Source organism: Xyrauchen texanus, chromosome 15, assembly GCF_025860055.1.
Source record: "Xyrauchen texanus isolate HMW12.3.18 chromosome 15, RBS_HiC_50CHRs, whole genome shotgun sequence".
Classification (NCBI taxonomy): Eukaryota; Metazoa; Chordata; class Actinopteri; order Cypriniformes; family Catostomidae; genus Xyrauchen; species Xyrauchen texanus.
In genome coordinates this window covers 20,274,561-20,299,004 of record NC_068290.1, presented here as the reverse complement: position 1 = coordinate 20,299,004, position 24,444 = coordinate 20,274,561, and the positions used below count along the sequence as shown (strand labels likewise).

The 24,444-nt window shown below is 36.9% G+C and overlaps 1 protein-coding gene across 1 annotated transcript; it reads left to right on the top strand.

The window, feature by feature from the left end:
* Positions 1-621: 621 nt before the first annotated feature.
* On the top strand, positions 622-19,686 carry LOC127655566 (syntaxin-17-like). Its single transcript, XM_052143463.1, has 8 exons — positions 622-748; positions 1,205-1,401; positions 1,819-1,884; positions 11,969-12,182; positions 12,267-12,373; positions 12,853-12,903; positions 17,573-17,659; positions 18,963-19,686. The coding sequence occupies exons 2-8, from the start codon at positions 1,276-1,278 to the stop codon at positions 19,206-19,208; spliced, it is 897 nt and encodes a 298-aa protein (XP_051999423.1). The 5' UTR covers positions 622-748; positions 1,205-1,275; the 3' UTR covers positions 19,209-19,686.
* Positions 19,687-24,444: the final 4,758 nt, after the last annotated feature.

Sequence of the window (24,444 nt, the reverse complement as noted above, 5' to 3'; positions counted from 1 at the left end):
GTTAACATGATTTTTGTGTGTTAAAATCGCTAATTAACTTTTTCTGTGTAAGTTATAGGCAATTTTACAACTTTGTTGCCATGACGATGTAATGAAATTTACAGCAGAATTGCCAAACTTAGAATAGTTTGACCACAGCTGCCAAGCAATATTTTAAGTGAACAACAACTTGTTCCTCAAACAAATATATCGCATGGTTTTATAAAACTTGGAATATTGCTAATTTTTTTTAGTTTGTTTTGTCCTTTTTGGAGCTTGATATATCCTGGTCTCATCCACATCCATTGTATGGAAGAGATCAGCATGGGCATTCTGCTAAACCTCTTCTTTGGTTCTCTTAGGAAGAAGAAAAAAAGACATGAGCGTGCGAGTAAATTATATCAGAATTTTCATTTTTCGGTGAACTATTCCTTTAACACACAGCGAAAATAATGTATTTTTAATTTTTATTTTATTTTGTATTATTCTTAGCAAACTCTCTGGAGTTGTATTTACGGAGTCCTGTGACTCATTTATGCAGTACTTAAATCGATAATCTAATTAGTTTGTGAGATAAGGAAACCATCTACTCTTTGCTAAGCACTTTCACTTTTTGCCAACAGTTTTTTAGTTCCGCACAGTCGGACACCTTTTGGCATTGCACAGTGCACACAGAAGAAAGCGAAACCATTGTTTATAAACACAAAGTTGGTGACAGCGACAGAAATCACCGAGAGCAAGCGGTCTCTTTTCAATGTTTGCTCCGCAGGTTAGACAAAATGTAGTCGGTTATTTGAAACTTTTGACGACCGTTTGAATCATTGTGGTTTATTGTCACATAGCTGAGTAAAGGGTTTAGCAAGATATTTGAATTTACAGATGTGTTTTTCTAATCATGTGGGAGTTATTACTTATTGTTTGTTAAAATATATAGTATCATGTTAAATTTGGACATGTAAACACAGTGTTTCACGTTTTGTCAACTAACATTGACAGGTAGACGGCCTCTTAATCTCGCTAAACATTTGTCTTTGACATATTGTTGACATCTGAAAGTTGCAGTTTAAGACACGTAACATGTTAAAGCATGTTTTGGACATTAATTGGGACATATATTTGGTGTCTAGAAATGCTGTAGTACATGAATATGTTAATCATTCACTAACACTGGCTTCATAGATTCAGACAGTATATTTATGTTATATTTCCTCTTACTCTTCTTTAGAGCAAGATTGAGTATGAATGGATGTTTTAAGCATGTGACCTTATAAGAGAGGTCAAAGGTGACAGCCAGCCATGATGGCTGAGGAAGCTGGTAAACTTCCTCTTCGACGCCTAGAGCCCCCCATTCAGAAATTCATTAAAGTGGCAATCCCCACTGATTTGGAGAGGCTGGGTCAGCATCAGCACAACATAGAAAAGGTACACTCACACACATGCAGACTTGAACACTGACAGCAAAGCTCAGCACGTGGGCATCACACCCAAAACTCAGCATATGGCCAACAGAGGCCATGTGTCTCTCTCTCTCTCTGTGTGTGTGTGTGTGTGTGTGTGTGTGTGTGTGTGTGTGTGTGTGATCGCCATAGGGAGTCGAGTGCTGAATATTTCCTGGTGTATCTGAAATCTCTGGCTCTGTCAGCCAGCTTGAGAAACACATAATAGGATAACAGGGTATTGTGGGGGTTTGTGCATAGCCATGGAAACATATGATCAAAATCACATTGTGAATTACCAGCCTGGGATCACAAAGAGACTTTATTAAATGTCTATATATTTCTTATGTCTTATGTCTATATGTCTTATATTTGTGAAATTAACTGAGCTGTCTTGTTGCAGTTCCAGAGAAGCAAAGAGTGGGACAAACTGCACCGAGAGCACATCAACTCCAGCCGCACTGTCCAGGTACAACACAAATTTCAAGCACACAGCCCGGAAGCATCTGGTTATGAATCTGTTTATGCATCATACACATTTTTCATTATTAATATATATATAAATGTATATAGGTTCATTTCATGGACAATGTCTGTTTGTATTATTGTTGTTTTTGTTGATTTTCTGAGGGCAGTGACCTGGTTTGAAAATATTCCCATGTGCTGATAGACTGTTAGGACATAGTGTTCTTGGTGATATGTGTGGCTGTTGCCATGGTTAAATTGCAGATAACATTTTAAAGGGATCGTTCATTCAAAATAATTTATTTAACCTTGTGTTGTTCCTAACCTGCATTACTTTATTTCTTGTGCAGAACACAAAAGGAGCATGATCACCTCAGTCACCAATCACAAAAAAAAAGAAGATGCAATGAAATCGTCATTTTTAGTTGTATAACGCTTTTCACAATTCACCTAGTTTCAAAGCAGCTTTACAGGAAATTATGTTGTTTGCTGTAAAGTCTTAAATATCTTAGTCATCAATGAGCAGATTAATTAAAAATATTATTGAAAATCATGCCTTAATATTATTTGTCTTTAGGCCCCCAGAGAGCATGCCAAAGAATCTTGACTGTGGCGAGGAACCAAAAACTCCATATGATGTTAGTTAATGGATGAAGAATATAACCTTGGGGGAAACCAGGTCCAGCTGGGGGAGCCACTTCCCCTCTGGCTTGAAAGCATAAATATAGTGCCAATATCAGTTATTTATATGTAATACAAGTCATGTATTAATTGAGTAAACTGAGTAGATTTTTGGCAGGCAATGTTTAAAACTAAAGGATATGGATTTGACTGTAAGACTAATGATTAAGTGCCTTTGAAGTCTGTCCTGACTTCCGAATTGACTGTGGAAGAGCGCGTACCTGCTGTATCCTTAGTTATTTGGCTGATAAAGGCTTTAGTTGGCAGTAATTTATTGTATATGTATTTCATTTTAAGAAAAGTGATGAAAGCTGTGGTCAGAGAAGTGTTACTTGCTGTTCAAATTAATTGCGGTTGATAGCAGATTATTCACCGTGTAGTTCATCCAAAAACCGAGATTATGCAGGCAGAGGTCAGTGAGGTGTGCCATGCAGTCCGGCTGGAAGCTTGTGGCAGTTCATTTTCTGTGAAGTCCATCCAAGTGAACATATCTCTTAACATCTCGCTTAACATCTCTTTTTGTATTCTACAGAAGAAAGAATGTCGTCAAGTCAATTTTATTTGTATAGCACCTTTCACAACACACATCGTTTCAAAGCAGCTTTACAGAAGCTCAGCATTAACAGACAATACAACTATTGTCTATAATGTCGATGAATCATCATTGTGTAATTAGATAAAATATGATTGTTTATCGTGTTTAAAAATAAGTAATTAAATAGTAATTGTATTAATGACCCCAGTGAGCAAGCTGAAAGCGACTGTGGCAAGGAACACAAAACTCCATAAGATGTTGATTATTGGAGGAAAAATAACCTTGGGAGAAACCAGACTCACTGTGGGGGCCAGTTCCCCTCTGGCTAACATCATGAATATAATGTAAATATTACTTAGTTATGTATAGTTAAAGTCATGGTTTAAAATGATTAAACTAAGTAAGTGTTAAGGGTCAGTGTTTAAACATCGATTTTGTTTGAACTGTAAGATTAATGACCAATGTCCATCCTGGATTAACTGCAGTTCACATAGGTGCAATTGTCCTTGTTAATTGACTGATGAAGGCTTTTGTTGGCAATTGTTAGTCTATGCATTCCATTTCAAGATCGTAGTCCATCAATAGACCGAGGTGATGCAGGCAGAGATCAGGGATGTGAAACGCAGTTCAACCTGGCTGGTAATTTCGGTGAGGTTCGGTGTGGTCCATCCTAAATCCAAGGTTCAGACAATGGCATATGAAGGATCCCATGTCTTATGGTTAGAGTTGGCATCAGTTAATCCTCCAAAGCCCATCATAATAGACTGAAGTGATGTTTGGCTGGCACCGGCTGCATTTAGTCATCATCATTCAGCGACATGTAGCAGTGGAGTCCAAACACGAATGGTGCTGGATCCAGCTGGTTCTGGTGACCTCAGGATAGGAGTCCTGAGGTTGAGACAGGGAAACAAATTAAATAATATAAGCATAGATGCCCTTCAATTTATTGCAGAGTTATAAATCATGATCAATGTTTCTGGTTTCTGGTTCCGGCAGACTAAACTAAATTGTGGGTTGGAGGATAAATTAGGTGTATGCCTGGCTAAATAGATGAGTCTTTAGTCTAGACTTAAACTGAGTGACTGTGTCTGAGTCCCGAACAGTGTTAGGGAGACTATTCCATAGTTTAGGAGACAAATATGAAAAGGCTCTACCTCCATTTGTGGATTTTGATATTCTAGGAACTATTAACAGGTCAGAATTTTGTGATCGTAATGAACGTGATGGAATATAGCATGGTAGAAGGTCACTTAAGTACTGCAGAGCTAGACCATTCAAAGCTTTGTATGTAGTTAACAGAATTTTTAAATTAATGCAGAATTTAACAGGTAGCTAATGTAACGATGATAAAATGGGGCTAATATGATCATATTTCTTGGTTCTCGTTAGCACTCTGGCTGCTGCATTTTGAACCAATTGAAGTTTATTTATTGATTTTGCTGGTAATCCTCCCAGTAATGCATTACAATAATCTAGTCTTGAGGTCATGAACGCAAGTCATTTGTAACTCTGATAAGTGCAGTCTCTGTACTGTTGCCTAAATCCTGACTGAAATTCTTTGTAAATACTATTTCTTTGTAAAAATGAACATATTTGGGAGGATACTACCTTTTCTAGTATTTTTGACATAAATGAGATATTTGAAATCGGTCTATAATTAGCCAGTTCTCCAGGATCAAGCTGTGGCTTCTTAATAAGCGGTTTGATAACTGCCATTTTAAAGTTTCTCGGGACATATCCTAAGCATAGCGAGGAGTTAATATTAAGAAGAGGTTCTGAAATTACAGGAGATTATTCTTTTAAGAGCTTAGTTGGTATAGGATCTAACAAACATGTTGTGGCTTTTGATGTTTCGATAAGTTTTGTTAGCTCTTCATGACCTATGACAGAGAAGGATTGAAGTTGCACGTGAGGAAAATTATTAGACACTGTTTTCTGAGGTGCTATGACAGATGATTGCATAATTTCTGATTATTAAAATTTTATCTGTAAAGAAATTCATGAAGTCATTACTCTTGTGCTGCGACGGAATATCTGGTTCTGTTGAGGCTTTATTCCTAACCAATTTAGCCACAATACTGAATAAACATCTAGGATTGTTGTGGTTATTTTCTATGAGTTTACTAAAATATGCTGACCTGCCAGCTTTTAGTGCATGTCTGTATCTACAGACACTATCCTTCCATGCACCACGAAATACTTCTAATTTTGTATTTTTCCACTTGCACTCCATTTTCTGAGCTGCTGTCTTGAGAGCATGAGTGTGATCATTGTACCATGGTGCAGGGCTTATTTCTTTAATTTGCTTTAATCGAAGTGAGGCGACAATATCAAGAGTGCTGGAGAAGACTGCATTTATATTTTTTGTTATTTCTTCAAGTTCTTTTGGGTTTTGGGGTTTATTGAGAGTATGAGATGGATCCAGAAGATTATTAGCTATCTTTAGTGGTCGAAAGAATAGTTCTACCTGAACGATAGCGTGGTGTAGATTGAGGAACATTTGCCGCATACAAGTGACGAGGTAATGATCCGAGATGTCATCGCTCTGCTGCAGAATTTCTATATTATCAATATCAACTCCATATGACAGAATTAAGTCTAGCGTATGATTATGGCGATGAGTTGGTCCTGTTACATTTTGCTTGACTCCAAGAGAGTTGAGAATATCGATAAATGCTAATCCCAATGTATCATTTTCATTATCGATGTGAATGTTGAAGTCACCAACAATTAAAGCTCTATCTACAGTAACTACAAGATCTAATAAAAAAAATGAGCAAATTCACCAAGGAAATCAGAATAAGGCCCGGGTGATCTATACACTGTAGCAAGGACAAAAGACGACAGATATTTTTTATTTATATCTGACGGTGTCACATTAAGCATTATTAGTTCAAAAGACTTACATTTATATCCTGTCCTCTGAGTAACACCAAAAACTTCACTGTAAATTGTAGCAACACCTCCTCCTCGACCCTTCAGATGTGGCTCATGTTTCAAACAATAACCTGGGGGAGTAGATTCATTTAAACTAATATATTCTTCCAGTTTAAGCCAGGTTTCAGTCAAACAGAGTGCATCCAATTTATGATCTGTAATCATTTCATTAGATCTCTTTCTACCAAAGCACTAATTGTTAATGTTTAGTAGCCCTATTTTTATATGATGTGTATTTTTTATTTGTTTGTTTTGTTCAAGTTTGACCTTAATCAAATTTTTTCTAAATTATTTAGTGAGGGTATTGGGTTTGGTAGTTCGGGGAACAGACACAGTCTCTATGAGATATCTAGGTGATACAGTCTCTATGTGTTGTAGTTTATGTGACCTGTGTTATGTCTCAAGGCAGCTAGCAGACGTTTGGATCAACCAATTTGTCTGCTTCCTGACCTGGGCCCCAGTTAGTCAAATACTATCATTAAGACTATGAGCCAAATTACTAGAGAGGAGAGCGGCACCTTCCCTGGAGGGATGGAGTCCGTCTCTCTTTAGCAGGTCAGGTCTACCCCAAAAACTCTTCCAATTGTCTATAAATCCTATTTTATTCTTCAGACACCACTCAGACATCCAGCCATTCAGTGACACTAATCTACTATCTATCTACTAATCTACAATCTACTAATGTCGTATGGGTTTGGAACAACATGAGGGCGAGTAAATGGTGACAGAATTTTTATTTATGAACTGTTCTTCAACTATTCATTATATGGGCACTGTAAAGGCCTCACAGTATTTGCTCTTTAAAATCAACATGAATATTATGCAATAAAGAAGTCATCGGTTTCAGTTCAGGTTACAATGAATAAGAAAAAGAAGAAAGATTTCAGTGCGTTCATAAAATTATTTTGAACGTGGTATAACAATGTTTTAACACAACTTCATTCTCTTCTGTTATAGCTGCGAGATGCTGATTAAGTAGTGTTTGACTCAGGTCTCTGGTGTACAGCATGGTTGTTGTTCGTGTGTTATTCTTGTGAGAGATGTTTTTTCTCTCCGTAATGGCCAGACAAGCATGTAACCTCTGTGTTAATGTCTCTTAGAGTGTGTCCAGAGCTCTCATGGGACAGTCCTTAGAGTGTGTTATGTGCCTTTTGTGTGTGTGACCTTAGCACCCAGGTTTCATCCCCCCAGAGATGCCAGAGAGCAATCCTGTGTCCACCACTGTAGAGAGAGTGTGAGAGCCTTCAAGTGTTTCTGTGTCAGTGAGATGTGGATGACTGACAATAGACAGAAACAAGGCAGACATTGTTAAAGTAGCTCCCTGGGGACAGAAAGAGAGAGATCAAGAGAAGAGACACCCTTAAAGTTTGCGCTCATCACACACCTAGTGATGGGAGTTTGGGTGTAGGGAGTGCAGGGAGAGAGAGTAATGTGTGTTGACCCGATTGAGATTTAATTTGGCTGTCTTTGTGGTCCTTAGAATGACCAATCTGTATCAGAATTACAAACAAACTCTACACATTAGTAATGTTTTTGGATATATACATGGAGATATCAATTGTGAGAAATTTAACATTTCTGTCTCAGATTCTGATTCCACTTCCGAGTTCTTTTTTTATCGATTAATTCTAATTGATTCCATTAGCAAATCTTGTAGTACTTGAAAATAAGTGGTCCTAAATATGTACTTGACAGATATATTAAATCTACTTTTTAAAATGATATTTAAATCATTAAAGCTATTTTTAGCTACACATTGTCATGGATAAACAAGGAGTAATTACACTGCTTTAAATGGATAGTTTACCTAAAAAGAAAAATTCTCTCAACATTTATTCACCCTCATGCCATCCTAGATAAGTATGACTTTCCTTCTTCTGCTGAACATGAACGAAGATTTTAAGAAGAATATCTCAGCTGTGTAGGTCCATACAATGCAAGCGAATAGTAGACAGAACTTTAAATGTCCAAAAAGTATTTAGAGCCAGCATAAAAGTAATCTGTGATATGAAAACTTCAGAAAAACTGAGTCCTTTTTTACTATAAATTCTCCTCCATGCCTAGTAAGTGGCAATATGGATGCAAATACAAATCGTTAAAAACAAAAGAAGCAGAACGTGAAAGAAATATTAATTGAAATATTGGTTTCTCACCCACACCTATCATACTGCTTTGAAGATATGGACCTTCTGTCTGGCCATCATTCCCTTGCATTGGATACATTTATTTTTTCATTTATGCATTTGGCAGACACTTTTACCCAAAGCGACTTACAGTGCACTTATTACAGGGACAATCCCCCCGGAGCAACCTGGAGTTAAGGGTCTTGCTCAAGGACACAATGGTGGTGGCCATGGGGCTCGAACCAGTGACCTTCTGATTAACAGATATGTGCTTTAGCCCACTACACCACCACCACTCTGTTGATTGATTGATTAGCCTTTATTGTCTCCTGACGGATAAATTCATCTTGGGCATTCGAGATAGCAGATGCAACACAATATACATAACACATACATAATTACCTACACATAATTTACCACCTTAAAAAAACTAACCCACACACCCTATTTGTTGTTGTTCAATATTTTTATAGAGAGTGGTACAAATGAAAATGTAAACATATTCAGTCTACAGTTTGGTAACCTGTACCTTCTACCTGATGGCATCATCTCATACTCACTGTAGAGGACATGATTCGGATCATTTTTAAACTCTGTTTCCTCACCGCCTCTTCAAAAAGCTCATTAAGAGTAGTCGGTGGCACTTGTCCAACTATTTTTCATGTTTTTCACTAAAGTCATACACATCTGGGATGACATGAGTGTGAGTAAATGATGAAAGAACTTTCATTTTTGGGTGAACTATCCCTTTAAGTATACAGTAATCGGTTCTTTTAAGTTCAGTGAACAACCACGCTGACTGATTCAGTCATAAGACTGATCCAAACCATTCTCCCTGTGTTTTTGACTAATTCAAGAACCATCTCACAGCCATTAATTTATGTTCATATGTTGTGTCATTACTGTTTTTGTATTATTTAGCAGTGCCTCTCTTTCTCATCATGCTCAATTTAGACTGCAAGCTTATTCAGTTAAAAAAAAAAATTATTTTGCTGCCATGCTAGTATTTTAGTTCAGCATTCTGTTCGCCTCAACGTAAGAATGATCAAGAACTGTAAATGGAAATTGACGTCCTTAAAATCGTTCGGTTTATGCATTTTATTTATTTATTTTTATGCAACTGGATCTTAAGAACTGGTTCTTGGTTCATAGTGCTGTGTGTGTGTGTGTGTGTGTGTGTGTGTGTGTGTGTGTGTGTGTGTGTGTGTGAATCAGTTAGAATGGATAATCCTGAACATGATTATTCATAGTGTGGATTGAGTGCAGTAGAGCGGAACACTTTGATTGGCCTGCTGTTAACTTTTGACCTCAGTTCAATTGATCTGTAATCCCTAATACAGGGATGCTACTTGTCCAGAGTCGATGGGATCTGACAGATTCTCAGGTTTTGGGGCAGGTTTGGGGCAATTTTCATATATGACTTGGAAATTGCGTAATTGTGCACAAATGTACTCCCTCTTGTGCCTGAGCATATTGAGATGTTGGCAATGAATGAAAATATGGATATACTAGGTATGTTCAAAACTCTATATTTTTTAAATAGACTAGTCGATGAGTTGCCTGAGCAACTCGTAAACTAATTGGTCTTTATGAATCCATGAATAATCAGGCTGGATTCGGGTTACCTGACCCTTATCAGAGGCATTTGCAAAGGATGTTTTCTTGTGGTTAAAAACAGCTAGAGGGAGACTTGTTTTGAAAAGCAGAACTAGTTCCATCGCTAAAAATGTCAACGTGTTGAATGTAGGAGAAATGGGCAGGAGTAGAGACCTGAGCGACTTTGTCAATGGCCAAGTTGTTATGGCCAGTCTACTGGGTCAGAGCATCTCTGAAACGGCAAGGCTTGCGGGGTTCTTTCAGTCAACTGTGGTGAGTACCTACCAACAGTGGTCCGAGGAGGGACAAACCAGAGATTGGGTGTTGGGCACCCAAGGCTCATTGATGCATGAGGGCAACGAAGGCTATCCCGTCTGGTCTGAACCGACAGAATGTCTGCTGTGGAACAAGTCATAGAGAATTTTAATGATGATTACGGGTTGAATGTTTTACAACACACAGTGCATCGCACCCTACTGCGTATGTGGCTGTGTAGCTGTGGACTGGTCAGAGTGCCCAGGATGACCCCTGTCCACCATCGAAAGCAACAACAATGGGCATGCAAGCATCAGAACTGAACCGTTTGTGTGCACCGTTTACCTGGGGAAGTGATGACACCAGGATGAACTGTGGGACAACTACAAGCCGGTGAAGGGAGTGTGACACTCTGGGCAATGTTCTGCTGGGAAACTCTGGGTCTGGCCATTCATGTGGACATCAATTTGACACATGCCACCTACTTAAACATTGTTGCAGACCATGTACACCCTTTCATGTCAATGGTATTCCCTGATGGCAGTGGCCTCTTCCAGCAGGATAATGCGCCCTGCCACACTGCATACATTGTTTGGGAATTGTTTGAGGAATATAATGAAGAGTTCAAGGTGTTGCCCTAGGCCTCCAAATTCCCCAGATCTCAATCTGATTGAGCATCTGTGGGATGTGCTGGACCAAATAGTCTGATACATGGCGGCTCCACCTCGCAACTTACAGGACTTGAAGGATTTGCTGCTAATATCTTGGTGCCAGATACCACAGGACAACTTCAGGCGTCTTGAAGAGTCCATGCTTCGGTGGGTCAGCGCTGATTTAGTGGCACGTGTAGGATCAACAGCAAATTAGGCAGGTGGTTGTAATGTTTTGTCTCATTAGTGTATATATACCGAACAGCCACAACATTAAAACCACCTGCCTAATATTGTGTGGGTCCCCCTCGTGCCACCAAAACAGCACCGACCCGGATCTCAGTGTAGTATTCTGAGATGCTATTCTTCTCACCACAATTGTACAGAGAGGTTATCTGAGTTACCATTGACTTTGTCAGTTCGAACCAGTCTGGCCATTTTCTGTTGACCTCTCACATCAACAAGGCATTTCCATCTGCAGAACTTCCACTCATTGGATGTTTTTGTTTTTGGCACCATTCAGAGTAAATTCTAGAGACTGTTGTGTGTGAAAATCCCAGGAGATCAGCAGTTACAGAAATACTCAAACCAGCCCATCTGGCACCAACAATCAAGCCATGGTCCAAATCACTGAGATCACATTTTTAGTTGATGTGAACATTAACTGAAGCTCCTGACCTTTATCCACTGCACTGCTGCCACATGATTGGCTGAGTAGATAATTGCATGAATGATTGTTGGTGCCAGATGGGCTGGTTTGAGTATTTCTGTAACTGCTGATCTCCTGGGATATTCACACACAACAGTTTCTAAAATGTACTCTGAATGGTGCCAAAAACATCCAGTGAGCGGCAGTTCTGTGGATGGAAATGCCTTGTTGATGAGAGAGGTCAACAAAGAATGGCAAGACTGGTTAGAACTGAGAAAGTATACGGTAACACAGATAACCCCTCTGTACAAAAGTGAAGTGAGTAGAATATCATCTCAGAATGCTGTTTTGAGATGCGGGTTGGCTCTCATTTGGCGGCATTGCTTGTAGTAAAAAATAACTAAAAGATTTCTTGAAAAAAAATTATGAAATGTTTTAAAAAGCGATTTCTGGTTTAGACAGGTTTAATCCATGCATAACATCAGGGGGAAAGTGTTTGCTTTCATGACATCATTCACAGTGTTGTATATAATGTTTTTGTTGTTGTTCATGTAAACCAGTCATGATCTGTACTGACACTGCATAGAGCTGCTGAATGAAACTGGATTCACTTATGACAAAGGCTTGTTAGAACCACTCCCTTTCATTTTGTCTTTATACAGCAACTGCGATCTAACCTACGGGAGATGGAGAAGTTGTGTGGGCGTGTCTGCAGTGCTGATGTTGCAGCTCTGGAGAAACTTGTTCAGCCAATCAGAGAGCGAGCCTCAACTGCCATTCAAGAGTTCTTTAGGATTCACTTAGATGCTGTCAATAGGCCCTGCTTCCAGGAAACTAATGGCAAATGTTTACACACAGCCCCAAATACAGCATACAGTATGTGTTTCTGATGTTTTTCAAGTGTAAATATGACCAAGATGTGGGTTTAAATAGCATTTTCACTTTCATGTGCTTGGTTAGGTGATGGTGAAACAGGTCCCCCTGGTCCCCCTGCTCAAATACAGCTGCTTCTGCCTGAAATCCCTTTAGAACAGAACGCTGCAGAGTCCTGGGATTCTTTAGCAGAGGTAACCCACAGAAACCTTTACAAATACATTTGAATAGAAATAAGCTCAAATTTCCAGGGGTTGTATTTCAGAAACTGCTTATCTTAAAGATATACTGTAGTTCACCCAAAATATTTTACTCATGTTGTTCAAACCCATATGATTTTCTTCTGTGAAATGCACAAGGAGATGTCAAGCAGAATGTTAGCTTTAGTCATCATTCAATATCATTGTATGGAAAATAGATGCAAAGCAAGTGAATGGTTACTGAGGTATTCTGCCTAAAAGCTCCTTTTGTGTTATATGAGAGAAAGACAGTTATGAGGGTTAGTGAACAATGACATAATTTTCATTTTTGGGTGAACTATCACTTTTAAGTTAAGAAAGTTCAAGTTAGGATTATCATGGCCAATAATATGGCATTATATAGTTTGGATGTTTCTGTAATATGACCCCTGGACTTTTTTTAATTGTGTGATTTCTGTGGGATGATTGTTTAGGACCTGCTGGAGTTGAATGGTTTAGTGAACGAGTTCTCCACTATTGTTCATGTAAGTATCTGTGATGTATACACATATGCAAAAAGCATTCACAGTTTTTTAGAGAGAATGAAGGGATAGATGGAGAAAGAGAGTTTCAAGTATTTATGGTGTGTGTGGATGTTGATATAGGGTGGTGACCAAAACCCTTTGGTTAGGCAGAGCTGTCAGACAAATGGCTTTGTCTCCTGAGAGCCAACAAGGTGGTATTGATCCCATCAGTGTGTGTGTGTATGTGTGTGATTGAGAAGCCATACAGAGATTGGTGACAGTCTGTCAGCCATGTGCTAACCAGCAAGGATTAATGAGAATCCATGCCCTCTAACAGCCGTTATTAAAACGACATGCAGTTGAGACTGGGTGGAGAAGAGGCAACTTGATCATGTGTATTCTGTCACCCTGAGACAGGCAGACATTGTTCTTGTCTAGTCTGTCTCTAAAGAATTATGTAAATTAGAGATTATGCTGAATAAAGAAACAACACTGCTTTGGTTGATCATAAATAGGATGTCACACTTCTGTTTTAACTCTTTGTTTAAAAGGGCATGGAAGACAGAATTTCCTTGCTACTTTGAAAAAGAGTTTAATGTACTATATTGTGTAGACTTACTCTAATGTTCACAATGCAAAGTTCAATCGCTTGTCCACCCAGAACATTTGATAAAATCTAAGCTTCAAAAATGGGTCAATCAGAAATCGTCATGGTTATTGTGTCACAAATTGTGTTGGGGGTAATGTGTGCTACTTAGTTAAGTAACAAGAAATGTGTTACTTTTAAATTTCCACTAAAATTTGTTGTTTTAAAAAAAGTTATTCAATTTATTTATTCAAATAACTCAATTTATTATATTGACAAAAGCCATATTCAGACAGGATTCATTTATATGGGGACATGGGGAATTGTAATAATTACCAGAGCTTCTCAGTAATTTTAATCCCGTGCGATTGGGTCATGTCAGTAATTTTTCTAGACTTTCTCTGGACTGCGTGTTCCTGTACCGGTAAACATTACAGCGTGTTTTACTCACCATAAATGCCTGATAAAAAATAAACCCTGGTAATATTAATCCAGTGTGAACTGACATGTTAGTAAACATGTAAGGGTTAGTAAATCTGCACTTTTCAGCCCTTGAGTTCTTTAAATATCACTGTTTCATAAGTTTCTCAGAGTGTCTAAAGTGGATGTTGGTCAAGAGAAAATACCAGAAAATGTAAGATGTGCTTCACAACTTCAGATAACGCTCGCTGTTGTGGACTGATTCTTTTTCTCAAGCTTTTTATGCTGTCAAGTGTTTGACCCATGTCAAAGAGAAACAATCCGTTTTTGATAATGATTTGAGCAGAGTGAATGTGGGAAATTGTGTTGAGCCTTGCATTTTGGAACATAAAATGTCCTAATGTTAAGGGATTGGTCATATTTTTAATTCAAGAGTGTAATACGAGATTACAGGCTTGATAATGGCACCAGTAATGGCAACAGTGTTGTATTTAGCCAGATATTCCAATTAATTTCTTCTAATAATCACACATACAGTGTATGCTCATGTTTAACATTTCCTGCATAATTAATCAGTGCAGTATACCATTTCTGATAGGTCAGTTATGCATGACAGCAGTATGTAAATGCTGTAGATGCACCCATGCCACCCATTTTATCAGACATCGCTTATTCTGTGCAACTCGATAGTAAACATTACAGACGTACATTAGTATAGTAATATAACTAATGTAATATTCTTTTCTTTTTTTTTTTAGAACAAAATATTGTAATGCATTATTTTAAAAGTAACATATCCCATAACTGGTCACAACTACATTAATATAAACAGGAGCAAGCAGAGGTTAGCTAAACACAACAGAAGCCTTAAAGGTACAGTAGCAAAAGCAAACACTTCTAACGGTCAGAGAGAGGGTTTGGGTCATGTTAAACTAAATTACTGAACTTTTTCGTGCACAAAACCTTGAAAAATAGTGGTCCTTTAAAAAACACTACAATAAAATAAAACACTACAAAATGTTCCCTTTAAATATCAGTATTTTGAGACAGACACAGCAATGAATGTTTTCTTGCTTCATTATATGAATTGTTCCACTAATCTTACCATCAGCAAGCCTTTATTCAGGGCCAAAAAAAGTGTAATATTAATAACAGTTGTTCTTGACTATCTCCACTCACTTGACCCCCTGTTGGGCAGCCAAGATGAGCTTTGGAACTGTGGTAGTAAGTATAATACGATGATTAGCACTTCCCTCTCTGTAGATTATACTCTTAGGGCAAAAAGTATATTTTATTCCCTTAACACTGAGCCAAAAAGGTACCCTGGAGGTCTGTGTGTGTTTTCCCGAGCATCCATGCAGCTTGTGAGCAGACGGTGCTGATTAACCTCTACTCCTGAGAGGAGGGAGGGAACTAGAGAGATATCCATAGCTTTCGAATCCAGCAATTAGTGGGAGTTTTAAAATAGCTTGTTTACAGTTATGTTTTGAGATGTGTATGGATGAGTAATAATGCTTATAGGTTTTTAGCATATTGGCTTGTCCTTCGCTGTGAATGAGGGTGAATCAGTTTATTATATCACTAACAGAAAGCATTCTCAAAGACATTTGCATACAGTGTATGCAAATTATGTGAAAAACATGAGGAAAAAGAACACCTAAAGGGGGGTTCACCCAAAAATGAAAATTTGTCATCATTAATTCACCCTCATTTTGTTCCAACCCCATATGACTTTAATTCTTCTGTGGAACACAAATGGAAAAAATTTGGCAAAATGTTTGCATCAGTTACCATTCACTTTTATTTGCATCTTTTTTCCATACAATGAAAGTTAATGGTGACTGAGACAGAGCAAATGATGACTGAATTTTCATTTTTGGATGAACTAACTCAGTCACCATAAGCTCAAAAGAGCAATTTAAATGCAGATTTATTATACAATAGTAACACATTCTCACACATTCTCACACACACACACACACACACACACACACACACACACACACACACACACACACACACACACACACAAACACACACACACACAGGGACAGGTGCCAGGCTCATGTAACTGCATTGCTTAAAGGTGAAGACCCAACCCTATGTATGTTTTGTAATATTCCCTTATCTGTCAAACATATTTTACTAGATTGTCCTGGTCTTAACACAAGTAGAATGCTCTTTTATGAAGTTACCTCGTTAAAGGACTTATTTAATGAGATTGTGCCTGAAAAGGTTTTGGATTTCTTATCATATATTAATCTTAAAAAAAATATTGTATAATATGACTTGCTATTTATATTTGTTTTGTTTTTATTGTATTTATATGATATTTGTTTTTTGTAATTGAATTCTTGCCATGAAAATAGCTTTGATCGCTGACATGGCATTAAATATAAAACATACTACTACTACTACATGTAACTGCATGTTGGAGAGTAAAAGCAGATTTTTCCAGCAGTCTCAATTTTGTGTGTGTGTGTGTGTGTGTGTGTGTGTGGTGATTACTTAGAGCTCACACTGATTTAGACAGAGGGACAGCTGCCACTCTTTGAATATTTCATAAGCTTCCGACAGACCACCCAGTTACCCCCGACAACCAACCCCCAACTCCCACAAAACAAGCAGCTCTACCCCCTCCATCTCACCCTTCTGCCCCAGCACACAGCAGAGCGCTGCTCAAACCCCCAGATACCCTCAATCAAGATTACTGAGCATGTCTTTGTTGACTTTATACTATTCATGGGGTGTTTGTGTATTTGTAGGGATATGCTCTTGAATGCTATATTAAATCCTTGGAAGTATTTGGACACTTAAGCCACACTTAAAATTGTATTAAATGTATTTGCATTATATGACAGAATATAAAACCAATGGCATTTATTTTAAGGAAATGTAGCACAAGCACACTTTTCAAGCAGAACATTAAAAAAGAAAAAGTGTTTTTCATTTTTGTTTCAAATTATAATAAAGATGTTGTCCATCATATTAACTATGGACATATTCAATTACCGTTTTTTTACACAGACAAAAAGTACTGTGCCACTTTTTGGTTTTTGGTTGTGCTAAATGGTAATTGAATATGTGCATAGTTAATATAATAAACTTCACCTGTAGTAACTCCACTAGGTGTAAACCTTAGGTCAGCTGACTTCATACATCCACTAAAAATCATCTTGAGACTTTTGAGACTTTTTGCAAAAAGGTCAAGCTGGTTCTAAGAAAAGTATTTGTTTGCAGATGGCACTGCACTGGTTTGATTCTTTGTATCTAATGCAATGGCATTTTTGCAAAAACAGTTTTTTATATATTAATAGAGAGACTATATGGAATATTTGTACTTTAAAAAATTTATTTGTCACACCGTATGATTGCAAAAGTGAACTAAGAAAAGGAAACACGTAACTAATGAGGACCTAATTGGTATGAATGTGGTGCTGACAACACCATGGTCATCGATTTGATTCTCAGTGAATGCACAAACTGATCAAGTATGTACATTGAATGCAATGTAAGACGCTTTGGATAAAAGCATCTACCAAAAGAATAGAAGTAAATGGATATATATTTTTTTATGTCAAAATCAAAAGTCTGTGCCCATATGTTTAACATAAAATCGCTTGTCTCAAAGATTATGGAGCTTGTATGTGTGGACTATGTGTAACCTCTATCTCTCTGTCTTAGTCTCAGCAGGAAAAGATCGACAGCATTGAGGCAAACGTTAGCATAGCAGCCGCTAATGTGGAGGAGGGGACCCAAAGCCTGGGGAAGGTAAGGGAAGAGGGGACACTCCTGCTAGGGGATCGATTCCACTCTACCCCCCTGCTTCACTCGGCCTACCCCACCATCAGCCCATTGATCCACGTCATAGTGCAAGGAAACCACAATTAAGAGAGAGGGAGAGAGGTGGCGATGGCGGCAGAAGGCATGGAGCAGCTTGAGATCGATGTGTGTTGGTCGGCCCCTTATGGGAGTCGATGTTTGTGTGAGTGTGCGAGTGCACGGAAGTCCAAAGAGTGTAAAAGAGAGTCTATAAACAGCATTTGAGTCCCTGCTGTGGGTTCAATACATATACACACACTGCAGAGTTTAACAGAAAAAAGCAAGGAAGGAAATGGTGAGGTAGGGTGTATAGGCTGTGTGTGTTGGCGTGTGAACGGGGGTTTGTATGTTTCATCGATCTAGTCTCAAATGAAATGTTTCTCTTTTTTGGAGTTGAGAGTTAATGCAGTTCTATTGAACATTATGTTTGATGCCCATGTAGAAAGTGGACCCACCTCTGTGACTGATCCAAAGGACAGGGTGTGCACACACACACACTGCTAAATACATATATATATATATATATATATATATATATATATATATATATATACTTCTAAGTACTTCACACACATACTTCTTACTTAAAGTGCTGGCTCAGGTATATCTAAACAACATGAGTAACAAAGTTACTTCCTCAGTTTTTTTCTCTTTATCTCTCTTTGAGTGTAATTAACTGCTCTGTTAACCCTGCCTTGTGAAGATGATTTGATGAGAGAGAATGAGAGCATACGAAAGAGAGATGAGAAGGAAAGGTGGCATTTGATGGACTACCCTGCCTTGAAGTTTACGTATCTTAATAGAAATGAAATTGTGTGTGCACTGGGGGGCTCGTCTCCTTACTCTAATTAAAGAGTAATCTGGCTAAAGGTGTTTCTCTTTATTGCTGATATCAATTAATTTACTAGGCCCGGTTTGATCTGCAGACCTCAAATTTAAACTAGGCTTCTTTTTTCTTTTTTCAAATCGATTACATTTGTGTGTTTGCATGCATCTGGGCATATATTTCTGTTTGGCTGGAAACTGGACTTGAAAGGCTTGTGGATGATTGTTTGGTTATCAAAAAAACAGCACATGAAAAGTGTGTTAATTCTAACAGCGTTTTTGACTAGGGGCATTGATGCCTACTAAATGATTGCATTTTTCACCTTTCCAACACTTTCAAGCACATTGCATGTATATTCTATAAGTCAGATGATGGTTTGTGATGGTCCCACCAAGATTTTTAATCTCATGCTTTCTTTCTCCATAGGCAGCACGTTCGAAGCTGGCAGTTTTGCCGTTAGCGGCTGCTGTGGTAGGGGGAGTGCTGGGAGGGCCGCTGGGACTGTTAGCTGGGTTCAAAGTGGCAGGGGTGGCTGCCGCCGTTGGAGGCGGACTACTCGGTTTTGCCGGGGGCAACCTGATCCAACGAAAAAGGAAAGAAAGAATTGAGTTTCAGCTACAACAAATTAACAGCAACAACAACAGTAAGAACGATCATGAACATACTCAATAACACACACAGACAAAAACATATTTGTTTTTGTAGACCTAATACAGAGGAGTTGCAGGCTATGAGAAAGCGGAGTCGTCGACCCACACACTTTACGAAAATCACCATGCGCTCATCAGACAAACATAAAACAAAAACATTACAACCACAGTTGCAGAGTAACTCCTTCATGCAGTGCAAATTTCAGTCATGTACATGAGTGGCAACATGCTTCACGAAGTGGACATACTTTTTGTTCATTATATTAAACCATCTTAATTCATTGGCCATCTCTATGCCAAAGCTAAGAAATGTGGATTTCCAGAGATAAATTATTATATATATTTTTTAAATGTGATATGGCCCTGTTTTGCAAGGTTATGTACAGCTTAAATGGTAACTGGTAACTTTTATTGTACAATTCCAATCATAAACATTTAGACTACATCTAAGCTGTATCTATGATGGATTTCTGTTATGAGTTATGACTAGTTATAAATGATATGCTGATGCTTTGTAAATTATAAGGTAATCACATTATGATGTATCATAACAGGAGGCAATGTGCAGTAGTAAAAAGTGTATATATATGTATATGTGTATATATACACATATATATGTATATATATATGTGTATATGTATATATATATATGTATATGTATATATATATATATATGTATATATATATATATGTATATGTGTATATATATATATATATGTATATATATATATGTATATGTGTATATATATATATATATATATATATATATATATATATATATATATATATATATATATATATATGTATATGTATGTGTATATATATATATATATATACATACACTTTTACTACTGCACATTGCCTCCTGATATGATACATCATAATGTGATTACCTTATAATTTACAAAGCATCAGCATATCATTTATAACTAGTCATAACTCATAACAAATTATGAATACTCTCCATTAAAAATGAACAATTTGTGCCAGTCCATGGCCAGACTGGTTTCAACACACAAAGTCTATAGTAACTTAGATTTGTGAGAAGAATATAATCTTGAATGCTATTCTGAGATGTGGGTTGGTTTTAATGTTGTGGCTGATTGGTGTATGTGGACAGTGGGACTAAGTTGTGAAAGTTTAAGTAATACCAAGCTATAGAAAATCAAATTTCTTAATTGTTTATTATAGTCCATGAATTGTTGGTTATTCATGTTTTTGAGACGTTACAGACATTACATCAGAAATTTGCATAAATAATTCTGATTCAGTGTATTGGCCAACATCATCCAATCACTGCCAACCAAGTTAAAATAAGATTTTGCATTAAAAATTCGGAATCCATGAATCTAACATTTTCCAGCTTTTAGATGTATCCATGGATTCTGAATGTTATCATGCACAGTGAATATAGGATGGAAAATGAGCCTATAGTCCATGTACGTTGTCATTGTGTTTAACAGCATGTTGTTTTGTGATAAATCAATGACATTTTTAAAATCCTATATAGGATGAAACTAGAGACTACTGATTTGACACAAACAAGTTTTAATGTAAAAACCTAATGAGCTTTCTTACCAGATGTAGTTTTGTTGCTGTTTCTCCCAAAGACAAACTCAGCTGTGATCGGCAGCATGTTGTTTTGTTACATGACTCGGTGCGTCGAAAGTTTAACACTTTAAAGACAGCACACAGTCTCCTGATCTGAGATCAGTGGGTTTAAATGAAATGAAATAATGCATAGCCTATAGCGAAGCCAAAACATAATTTCCATGCATGTGGATGCAGGGTCTCAGGAGGTTAAAGCACAAATTAATCTTGGTTAATGTTAATTTCATCATATACTAATACATTTTTACATTAGAATTTGTATATGCTAATTCATTATGAACTAGCAATGAAAAATATTATTTTCATAAACTAACATTAACCAAGTTTAATAAATGGTGTAAAAATATATTGTTTGTTGGTAGTTCATGATACCTGAATGCATTTACTAAAGTTAATAAATAGAACCTTATATTACAAGTTGAAATAAACTATAATTGCAACTTCAAGAAAATAATTGGCTTTATGGGTTATTTTGTGAGAGTACATATGGCAAAATACTGATGATACACAAAAATTATTAGTAAAAGATGTTTAATTGATGATATCTAATGATATTATTTTTTTTAGATACTAAGTATATTGTGAATTATATGAATGTGTGATTGAGAAATGTATGATTGCTCAGGTATAGATACAATATCCATGTAAACAGGGTTTACTCTTGTCCTGGTGGCTCATGCATCTCAAGTGTTTCTCTGTACTGCTAGTGGAGTCAGGAAACTGTGATAGAGTTTGGTGGGGTTTCCCTGTGAGGCTTTGACCTCAGAGGCCTCTAAAACTCAAATCTAATACTGAAATCAATGCACTGTGAGACCTTCTTCAGCACAAACAACATTTTAATCTTATTTGATTGAAGTCCTGAAGGACTGGAAGGAAAGCTTGATAATAACCTTAATGTGCTTTATCAATCCTTATTTTAGTTTTAATTGTTAAAAACAAGAAACTAAAATATAGCACTTTTCAAACTCTGTTTCACATTTTCTGTGTGGTACATATTCATCAAAATTGTATTTTGACATTTGATGGTAGTTCCACTACCATAAAATCAACCACAACACACTTAATCAATGTTCAAAAACATCTTACACTGTAAAAAATATTTAGCTTGTTTTACTCAATAAAATTGAAGCAACTATTTGCATATATTTTATTCTTTTTTTTTGTTGTTGTTGTTTTGTTGCCCTATTACACTTTACATAAGGTAATGCGAATTCAGTTTTATCAATTTATGGACCATAGTTTTAAGTTTATAAAACATTATTTATCTTGTCTTGAACTGTATTTACCTATTTTTTTCTGATAAGCCACACTTTTTTATTTTATTTTTTAGTATACCAAAAGGCTTCTTGTTCTATTAAAAGAATAGGTTTTTATCATTTACTCACCCTCTGTATGACTTTTTCTCTTTCATGGAAAACAAAAGGAGATATTAAGCAGAATGTTAATCTCAGTCACCAATCAGTTTTATTGCATCTTTTTTTTTTTTTTTTTTATCCATACAATATAAGTTAAAAGTGACTGAGGCTAACACTCTGGTAACTTTTATAAGTAAAGGATGACAGAATTAAAATTTTTGGGTGAAATGTCCATAAAATGTCCTTTAATGTCCATAAAAAGGTCACAAATCCACAGTTATTAAAAACCAGCTTCCTTTTTTTGAAAAACATCTCTAAATCAGATTGTTTTTTATCTTTTGATGCCTTTGTGCTGCCCCTGGTCTCATGTGTTAGGAATTACTTTTTTTTCTGGGTGTGCTGGGGGATCCCCTCGCAAAAACAGAACCGGGTCTGAGATGCACACTGGTCCCCACGCTTTCCTCATAACACAACACACTGGACTTCCCCTATGCAGGGACATGTGAGCGTGTCTTGCATGACAATGTATGAAAGCCACTCTGTGTGTGATGCGCGAGCGAGATAACCAGAGTGCTGAGCTGCGCATGCGTTTGTCTGTCTGTGAGGGAAAGTCCCAGACGAATGACCTGCACAAAGCCAGAGTATCAGACGCGTGGCACTTTCCATATTCTGTTTGCGCACTTGCACACTCAAATGGAAAATATGGCAGGCCATCTGTGGTGTGCTGTGATGTAATCTCCATAGGTGCTGTGATGTCATGGGTTCCTGCTGTGGTTGGGAAGATGTGACATGACATGACATCAGAGACCCTGTTTATAGTCTGTCTCCTTTAAACGCCCACTTCTAATCATTTACCTTTTACTATAAAGGAGTAACTAAAGAAGATAAGGGAATCCTCGTAATGTCTCGAGATAAGAAAAGGGGAAAAACACGGTTACACATTGTGTCATTTTCCCTGGAAGATATAGTTCTATTTCCTTAAATAACCTTAGACTTAGTTTGTTAATTTGTCTATGGTTGAAACAACTCTGATGAGTGTAAAGTCCAGATATTATATTGGACTTTATGTATTCTTCCAAGGATTACGTAATGCTTACAGGCCCTAAAAGTGAAGTTTCACTCAGGGTTAATGCTGCCGCTCCCATACTTGACAAATGCGACATTAGATTATGGAACTCTTAACCCTTAAACAGACAAGAGTGGAAAATGATTAGCAAAAAATTATTTCATGTAAGTTTTTATATAATTTGGACTTAAAACATATTTTTATATATTTGATATATTTTGGATTTTATTAATTGGATCTCCCAGGAAACATTGCCCTATTAAGGTACAATAAAGTCAAAGTCATCAATATTTCTGTTTTATTTGATGCAAAAAAAAATTGTTTCTGACTTAATCTCACACATGTTTGTTTTAAAATAAGAGGGCGTTTTGGTGGTTTAAGAGGAACTTTATTTAGGTTATTCACTACGAGGGTATTATGCTATAAAGGTGGTTCACATAGTGTCCCTCTAATTCCAACGACTTAAAAAATATACTAAACAGTGTTTTTTTGACAATTTAAAAAATGCCAAAAGGTTTCCATGAGGGTTAGATTTAGGCGATAGAATAGACAGTTTGTACAGTATAAAAATCATTATGTCTATGGAGAGTCCTCGTAAACAACAAATACTAGTGTGTGTGTGTAACAAAACTTAAGAAAAGTTTAGCTTTAAGGTTGCATGAATGACGTGTGCGTGTAATAAATGTCTATGTTTAATCTTATGGATTAACCCTTTTTCTCCCTTCAATCTGGCAACGGATCTCCGGGGATATGCACATTTCAAAATGTGCTAAATAACAGCATGAACAACATATTAATACATTTTCTTCATCTGCATCTTAAGACAATGTTCACAAATAATATTAGCATTTTTATTTATTTTTACTGAAGTAAGATTCATATATAATTCATAATCACAAAGTCAGCATGTCCTGCACCATGAGCGGCGGCCATGTTGGTTTCAGGTCAGGCTGACTTAATGAAAATGTTAACCAAATCATGTGACCCACATACTCAAAACAGACCCAACTATGATAAATGATAAGACTGGGTAAGAAACTCTTATTCGTACCTCTTATAAGAAACTAAAAAGTATATACATTGTGGTGCACGTTGCCTCTTAAAGAGTTACATTATGTGCTCCATTTACTTTGGTATATTTGTTGCTTTACATTTAGATCAAAGTAAACAATATTTCTAGATTACGTTTAATCAAAAGTAAATGTTTTATTTTTTACACATTTTAG

Excerpts from the sequence above, each read along its gene's own strand:
- LOC127655566 (XM_052143463.1), top strand. The coding sequence starts at position 1,276 with ATGATGGCTGAGGAAGCTGGTAAACTTCCTCTTCGACGCCTAGAGCCC. Across the intron at positions 12,183-12,266 it reads AGCCCCAAATACAGCATACA|GTGATGGTGAAACAGGTCCC; the intron begins GTATGTGTTTCT and ends GTGCTTGGTTAG. Across the intron at positions 17,660-18,962 it reads GGACCCAAAGCCTGGGGAAG|GCAGCACGTTCGAAGCTGGC; the intron begins GTAAGGGAAGAG and ends CTTTCTCCATAG.